General features: G+C 34.9%; 1 protein-coding gene across 6 annotated transcripts in view; it reads right to left on the bottom strand.

The window, feature by feature from the left end:
* Positions 1–3504: 3504 nt before the first annotated feature.
* The window catches only part of LOC134539142 (serrate RNA effector molecule homolog), a 55454-nt gene continuing 50126 nt past the window's right edge, over positions 3505–8832 (bottom strand). For all 6 annotated transcript variants that reach the window (XM_063380893.1, XM_063380897.1, XM_063380894.1 and 3 more), the window contains 4 exons: positions 8643–8796; positions 6982–7106; positions 5628–5741; positions 3505–4173 (listed from right to left, as the gene is read on the bottom strand). In XM_063380893.1, the coding sequence (XP_063236963.1) occupies positions 4098–4173; positions 5628–5741; positions 6982–7106; positions 8643–8796 (469 nt within the window). In that variant the 3' untranslated portion in view covers positions 3505–4097. The remainder of the gene's footprint in view (positions 4174–5627; positions 5742–6981; positions 7107–8642; positions 8797–8832) is intronic.

Here is an 8832-nt window from a genome sequence, read left to right as displayed (position 1 = left end):
GGTGTAAAAATTTGGTGAGATACATTAAATTAAAATTGAAATTGGCAAACGAGGATTGTTTTGCTTCATTTTTTTTTAAATTTTAATATTAAACATAAAATGCACTCAGTTGGCAAACACTAAAAAGTTTTTAGTGTTTCTAGTTTTCTTCTTGGTCTTGTCTCCTTTACAGCAACCCTGTGTTCCCCTAGCCTGTTCTATTCCATCTGCGCACACACAAGATAATAAAAAAAATTTAAAATGCAATAAAAATACTGAACCACAGTACCTTGAACACATTTATTTAACCAGGTCCTCATGTTTGGGTCATCTGCTTTTTCCAAAGGTATGTTTGCCCCCACCATCATTTCAACAAAGTCAATTATAAATTGTTGTTTGTTTACAACTATGTTTTTAGAAGTTTGCAAAGCAGCTCCTATAGACGTCTGTTTTGCAGTACCGGTAGTCGACGTTGATGCCACACATGATTTTTTTTTATGATTTGCGTTAGAAACCTGTTTCAGGCATGTGTCTCTACGCATCCAGCCCACACGAACGTTGCAAAACTTACACATTATTATCTTATCCTTAACATCAAATATATAAAATCCTTCCTGCTTCATCTCTCGTTCTCGATCGAAAACCGTAACTATTTTCGACTTCTTAACACAAAAATAAGCACTACTAACTAGATGCTTGGAAATTAATACCGAGTAACCGAGACGTCAATTAAAAAAACACTACTGCAAGCTGCACCGTAAAAACATTTATGCCGTAGTGGCACGCACACGAAAAAATATTGAGTTCGGCCAGAATGAAACTATTATGTAAGCGCAAATATTGTGTTCGCTTTTGTGCGCTAGAATTTTTGAGAACTAATACCAACTACATGAAAATTGTGTTCGTAACGCTGCTACATAGCGGCAACGTAAATATACACATTTGCCGCCATGTTGGAACTACAATCGATTTCATTACGCGATATCAATACAATCGATATTAAGATTATTTACAGTATCCGACCAAAGTAAACATTCTTGGTAACGGAAATTACGTGGATTTCGCGCAAAGTTTCGTGTTTTGTGAAAAAATAGCAGATTTCGTGAAAACGGTGAAATAGTGCCCAATTTCGCGGTATTTCGTGTATTTCGCGGTTCACCATTTTCTGGGGTCCATAATTATCCGATGGAACTTCACAATGGAGAAGGTAGTGATGTCTCGACAGAGTATTTTAAGAACTTGACCTGACTGTCAGCTAGCAATACGTACTTATGTGCTCTGCTGAATTTCCTGAGGTTCTAGTTACTCTTTACATTATAAACTCTATTCAAAGTTGTATGACAGAGAATAACTTCTTGTTGGTTAGCAGGGGAGAATTTTGGAGAAAAACATCTGCTGCCCTTTCGAAACTTGCTTGCGCTGTAAAGCAGAGTCAGATGAAAGATAAATTGAAGAGCTTGGGAGTGAAGTGTGTCACAAAGCTACAAAAATCTCAGGGAAAAAAGTTACTTCTAAAGAGTTCTTTAGCACTTTTGGAAAATGTATGCTGCTCGGAACATTGTAAGCAATACTGTTGATGAGTAGCTGTTACAACTGCTAAACATCTTCCTCTATTAACACTGCTATCAAGAAGGAATTCCTGGAAGATTATCTTACACTGCAGATGCAAGTTCCCAATTATTTTTATTTATTTATTTATTTTTATTTTTTTTTAAATATTAAAGTAGGGATCACAGCTGACCTCTGCCAGATTTTGCAAGGACTGCAAATTGAACAAAGCATCTTTTTGTCACAACTTTTGCAATGCTGTGGATAGCAGTTCGAAATGTCGACAGTGAGCGAGCATTTTCGTCAATGGTTTGAAAATCAGCAACGCTGAAATTATGGAGGCTCGATATGTCAATGAACGTGCTTAATTTTATCAATATTTTAAATGTGTTTCAAGATGGAGATGAACAAGTGTAAAACAATTTGAATCCTGTAACTGCAGACTAATGATACAATACAGACTAATCATTTTAAGCATACTAGACATTGAACAACATTGTAAAATAGATTATCAACATAAGTTTGTATCATGTGCACTTAATTAATTTGAATAAAATAAAAACTCATTAATAAAAAAACTCATTGATACAATGGTTTTCATAGTCCCAACAAATTACATAGGAGTTATCATAAATTGTTTAATACAAACACATGGTTATTCCGTAATACAAAAAAAAATTTTTTGTTCAAAGGATAAATAATTACATATAGTAAAGGATGGTTAGTATAAATATACCATAATAATAAAATTAATCAATGTGAATTATTAACTAATATGGTTATACTGATGCCATTATTTTTTAGTTTAATGTAGGTGAGAAAACTACAATTTTTTTCTTCAAAATCACAGTATGTCTTTCTAAACATTTGCTTTATTATTCTGTCTTAATCATTTTAAAACTATAGTACAGTACAAAATATGTTTTTCAGCCACAGATACTGTGACTCACACTAAATTTCATTTTACAATTTCTTAAAATAAAAAAAAAGTACATTTGTGTTGTGTAAAATTGTGTGCACGTTTTCTTTGGATATAATATATTTTTTTAGGTTTTTTCTTCTGATTTTTAACACCACTACACAGTTTTTTTTTTGTTTTTTTTTTGGCAAATTTAAACAGCTTTCACCTATTTATGACTAAATTAATTTTTATTTACTACTTCCAGGTGGCCATAACATATAGTTCTGGCTGATCCATGATGCAAAGCCATCCGTGCATGTTTCATACCTACATTTTCTTATTTTGCCTCGTGTTTGCAGCACAAGTACCGTCCAATTCAAAAATGTGGATCTACAGACCATCAAAATTAATAAGCATTTCTACTCATTAAGTATATCAAATAAAAATAGAGTAAGATAAATTAGACTTAAAAACTACATTTTACATGTTTCAAAAGCATAACTTTTAAGTGAATAAAATAAAAAAAATAATCAAACCAGGAAGTACATTCATCTTAAAAAAATTTAAGCTACAATACCATCATTGTTAAGTTAATCAAATTTCACTGATGTAAAACATTTATAGTTGCGCCAAAAGCCCAGGAACACCATTGTAATTATATGTGAATCAATCAGTAGCTAAATTTAGGAAATTACTCATAATTCTTTTAAAGAGAGCTCTCTATAGGGCTCTTGCAGTTTGATAAAAACAATGTGACATCTATTGCAAATTCAGGTGAGAGCACAGGCAAAAAGGAAACCCCTTTAAAACAAATCAAGCATGAGACATGTGTATTAATGTAGTTCATGGCTGACACAATTGAATTTAATGAAAATTGTTCTACTATTAATGTACATATTTCCTGGAAACACCAATGCCAATTCAACAGAGCCATCATTTGACTACGAAAATTTTGATCCCGATATAAACACACACTAACTTTGGTTCACTAAAAACACTGTACCAGAAAAGTCTTTACTTTCCACAAATTTAGTGAGATGAACTGTAGGAGAGGTGTTTGATTTATGAGAGTAACATAATAAAAATTTATATTTATTATGATTCACATTTAGTTAACTACTTACACACGATCTGTAGAAAATACAAAGGTAACAACATCGGCTGGTTTATGCATAACCACAGTCTTTTGGCATCCTACAGACACTTATTGTATTTATTTAAAAGATTTGAATTAATATGCACAAAATACAAAATAATCTGTTCTTATGAAACTTAAAATACTTTTTTTTTCTACACATTTAGTAAATGTAGATTTTTTTTAATGTCACATCGGCAGTTATCTCGATGGAGGTTTACTACAAAGATAAGTGAACAAACAATTTAGGATTTACGTTTGTTACATATTGCTGCAGTACCACACTCAACATTAAGCGACCACGTTAACACATTCGACATCAACCTGCTAGTATGTAAAAATCTATACTTTTAAACTGCTTTTCCCCAGGCATACAATAATTTCAATGATCCACTCTTAAGCTCTATGCAGTACAAAAACTCAAGAACAATCTAGAACTCGTCGCTCTAGAGAAACACAACTCGTAGCATCATCTTACGGTGCTGAGCCACTGGCAGAAATTACATAGAAGAATTGATACGGGCGGCTGCCCTCTTAAATGATTTCTTCGATGTCTCTCGGGGCGTCCAGGTCTCGGTAGTGAATCACAGGTCGGTAGTCGCCGCCGCCCCTGGTGACAAAAACACCAACCAGGCCTCAGCACCAGCGCACAGCACCAGCAGACATCTCCACCACCAACACTCGCAGCACGCGTAGTGAAAAACTACACTCCTGCACTCTGTCTCCTGTCGGAACCATTGACTGCAACGTGGCCCCAGAGACGATTCTGACCGCGAGAGCTTGCTTGCGAATGTACCACCAACCGACGAGCACCAACTCCCAATGCAACACCAAAGTCCTGGTAAACTCACAAAAAAAAAAAAAAAAAAATTACACCATTTACTAATCTTATAACATTTTGTAAGAGCAATATTTATTTTGAAGAGCCAGTACCAAAACTAGTACTTCAATTTTGATTATTTTTTACATGCTAGCTGAATTGCCTATCAGAAGACCTCAGGTATATCAACACTATCAACATCACTATAAGTAATGATACGACGACCCATTTCCTTAGGCCGGGACCTGAAAAAAAAAAAAAAAAGCCCGAACGTCCGCTGAGGAATTCTCTGCGTAACATAATTGTAGTGTGAAAAATTCTATCTTAAAGTTACTGAATAAATACCTCAATAAAGAACTTTAAGTACTTTGTTACCCCATTTCTTTTTAATTTCACAAAAAAACACTGGCATAGTCTACACATTACAATCGGTAATGATAATAGATAAGGTTAAGTTTTCTGTTCTCAGTTCCAGCTGTTCTTTGCTCTTAATATTAATTTAACCTTTATTTTATATTTCTAATAGAAGTGGAAATAATCCAAGATTTTTTTTTTATTGGTAATATTTTGAACCAATGTTCCCTAGCTGCTACGGGTTACTTCATTACTCAAAATAGCTCTCTAAGAATGGCATGCAATGGAAATGCATAAATACGTATTTTAGTTTATAAACGGAACATAACATCTCTCTTTTTTAACTCTTATTTTTGGCTTGTTTTCATTTGTTTCTTGATGACCCGGTAGTTACTTAGTAAAAAATTAATTTACTAATGGAGGCTGGAAAATTTAATTATTTAATACATAATTATGAAAAATAATATTATTTAATAATAATTAACCATGAATTATATTGATTCACAAATAACAAAGTTAAAAGAAATCAGTTCTGAATCGTTGAATAGGCAACAGTTGTATCTGCATATCTGCAAAATTTTGTAAATCGGTACAGCTCTAATTCACAATATACATTTTCATAATTCTTGAGACGAATATTATTTCTAAATGCAAGTAATACCGTCATAGATTTGTAAGAAGGTACACAAATTTAGATATTATCAGAGACTTGTGCACTAATTCATCTTCCCTGCAATTTAATATGTTTTCTTGGGTTCCCTTGAAATTTACAAATAAGCTATTTCACTGTTAAAAACGGAAGTAAACAGAAAACATAACGGAGTTTTACTAAATCATAAGATAACTGGCAAGCTTAGAGAAAACAGAAAAATGAAGAAATTACGGCATACCTTCCCCTGTTGAAGCCACGATTTGGCCTCCCGTACCCATGACCGTATCCATAGCCACCTCCGTAAGGGTGACCTCCATAATTCATATGGCGTCCATAGTTGTTGTACTGGTACCTGGACAGATAATACTATCTTCAACATAACAGTCCAATACTATCTTCAACATAACAGTCCAACACATCACACAGCAACACTCTTAAAAGTAACTGAGGATAGTCTTGAAAAATTGAATCGAGCCAAAGACTCGCCCTACTTGAACACAAAATCCAAGTTCATTAAGATTGTTTCCTCAAGTTTCACAGTACAACACTTCATAGGCTGTATTAAAAATGGTTTGCAAAATAATGTATACCTGCTAAATGCAAGTAAAACTTTACATTATTGTTTATAAAAAGTTACAGGAACTGTATTTTATAAGAAAATCTATGATACCATTTTAAGTTGCTCCACAAAATATTTGTTAATTTTTTAGAAATTCTTTTTTGGAGACAAAAAATTTCGATAATTCATTGGGAAATTATAATTTTATAAAAACTTAATAAAATAAAAGTGAAATAATATGTTTTAAAAAAGACAAAATGTTCTCTCCATATGGACACACTCCACAGTCCTATACCTACTTTTTAACTTTAATAATTGTAAAAATGGTAATGTACAATTTCATAAGTGGGAAAAAAATTTTGTAATAAAAGATAAATACTAACACTATAGACTATACTAATGTACAGACTATATCATAGAAAGATTGTACTATTATCTAAGTTCATCAACCTATTTTTAATTTCAGTGTTTTATTGCCGAATCGTCACACATTTTATATTAAAATTAAGTATGCAAAGTAGTGGTGCGTCTTTTATATGAGAAAAGAATTTCTGTTGAGGTCAAGTTATTCATTAAAACAAAACGTACTCGTGGAAACTACATTTCATTAAAAAGTTGAGTATACAAAAGCATGCCAAACAATTTACAATAATAAGACATGCATAAAAAATTAATATATATATTTTGTTCAACTTTAAATAAAAACGCAAACAGTGACCTCGAAAGTGATCCGGAACTAACGCACGGTGCTTTATACTGTCATATTTACTACCTACAGAAAGAGCTCGGAGTCTAACAGCGGGACCAAAAACATCATGCAACTTTTATGAGAGAATTTTTTTCTCTCCAAATTTTGATGACGACTTAAAATAACGGTGCGACGATCATGCGATAAAACACGGTATGTAAATCCATGTTAGTATTGGGGGAAAAAAAAGGAAAAGTATACGGTTATATTTTAACAGAAAATTTCCCCCGTCACACCTACAGTCGCAGCCACATTAACCCAACAGGGTGGGTCAGGAGTACGTACGGCGGCATGTAGGGTCCCGGGGACGGGAAGTTCTGGTCCGGACCGTCGCGTGGGTGTCGCTTGCCCGGGTGCTCCGGCAGTTGTGGCCTCCTGGGGTCGCGCAGGTAGTTGTTGAAGTACTCCACCTGACCACGGGAAACAACTACATAAAGTAGCTCGGCTTCTGGGTTGTAGCAGTGTCCAAGGCGAATGAATATATCACCGTCATTTCGGTCGACATTGCAGTCGTCATCAACAGGGTAGAGTTAACTGAGTAGGTACAACCTCGAAGCAAAGCTACTTCAGACAATAACCTGAGAGCCTGCAATCTTTTACAACTAAATAAGGCGAAGCATGGTAGTCATTTTCCACTATGACTGAAATGTTACTTCCACATCTTATAGTCTGAATTTATTTCAGCCACCTTCTACAATACAAACAACATTTTATGTTTTAACCAAGCTTTTACGCTGTAAATCGCCCTAGAGACATCCATTATTTTTCACACAACTTAAAAATAAAGGGTAATATTATTATTATCGATTATGGTTACAGATGTCGCAAAATCAACTGCAGCCCTTCAAAGATATTATATTATGTAGAAGCAATGTTATGCCGAAAATATTCTGATAGATTACAAATTAAAGCTAAAACACTTCACCACTCTAATGTGGCTAAAACTTGATGGCCTAGAAAGTCTCTGGTGGGAAAATCAGAAAATATTCCGATAGTGAAACATTATTTTGTTTATCACATTACGATTAAAATGGTAACCAGGAGAAATTTTTTTTCCAATTATCATCCTTCAGTTTAACACTGTATTCGTACACTGCTGATGTTTTGAAAATACTGTTTATATTTATTACACTGTAGAATATGACATCTCTGAGCCAATTCTTATTTTTTATATACACTTTCCGAGGAGTTTGTATCAAACTTGTAGTATATATATTTATTTACATCCAAATAGGTAAAACATGCAATCCCCCATCTGGCCCAATAGAAAACAGTCCAGAACTGAATCAGATCCCACTTTTCTCAAAATGTATGTCCAAAGTGTGTTTCTCCATAAAAAGTGCTTGCATGTAGTCCACATGCAACAGAAGTGAAATTTCTTGCTTATTAGGTAAAGATAGAGATATATATATATTTTTTTATTGAACAAGAGATAATAATTGAGAATAGTAAGGATGTGGGTATTATCTCAAACAAATTTAAAAAAATTGTAGCGTCAATTGTTAACCGTTACGAAAACTGAGGAATGGACAAAATACAAGCGGCGTTACAAGAATTCCGTAGCATCACTGCTGCATCATCTCCACCTCTCCCCTGCAGTCTTCCCTTCCAGCCGTTACACAAATGACATGCTAAAGCTACATACCTATCTGCCTCCCCTGATGTTTTCCGATTTGACGGCTAGTGCATGTGTTGGGAGTGGCGTCGCAGCTGACGCACTCTCCTCCCTCAACTGGTTCCCCCACCCACGTACGTGGCAATTCCCCTCGTGTGATTGGAATTTTCGTAACACTCGATAATTGTGGCCCCTTCAGCAAAGAAGTTTCACTTATAAAAAAAAAAATTAATTTAAAACTGGACTCTACCAGCCACAAAACGAAAATGGGCTATTAATAATTGTAACCGCAAAAGCCAGTTTGAACGCGACGTACGGAGACCCCACTCACCTCCTTCTTGACCTCCTCCACCTTCTCAGCGTGCTTGTTGAAGATGTGCTTGCGCACAAACTCCGGGCCCTTGAACTTCTTCCCGGAGAGGGGGCACAGCCACTTGTCCTTGGCCAGCTCCTGGGTGTTGGCCTGGATGAACTTCTCCACCTCGCTGCAACGCGGCTAAGGAACAACTCTGCCGCGCCCC

Source organism: Bacillus rossius, chromosome 14 (assembly GCF_032445375.1).
Source record: "Bacillus rossius redtenbacheri isolate Brsri chromosome 14, Brsri_v3, whole genome shotgun sequence".
Lineage (NCBI taxonomy): Eukaryota > Metazoa > Arthropoda > Insecta > Phasmatodea > Bacillidae > Bacillus > Bacillus rossius.
The sequence above is the reverse complement of the archived record's forward strand: the minus strand, read 5'-3'. Positions and strand labels throughout refer to the sequence as shown.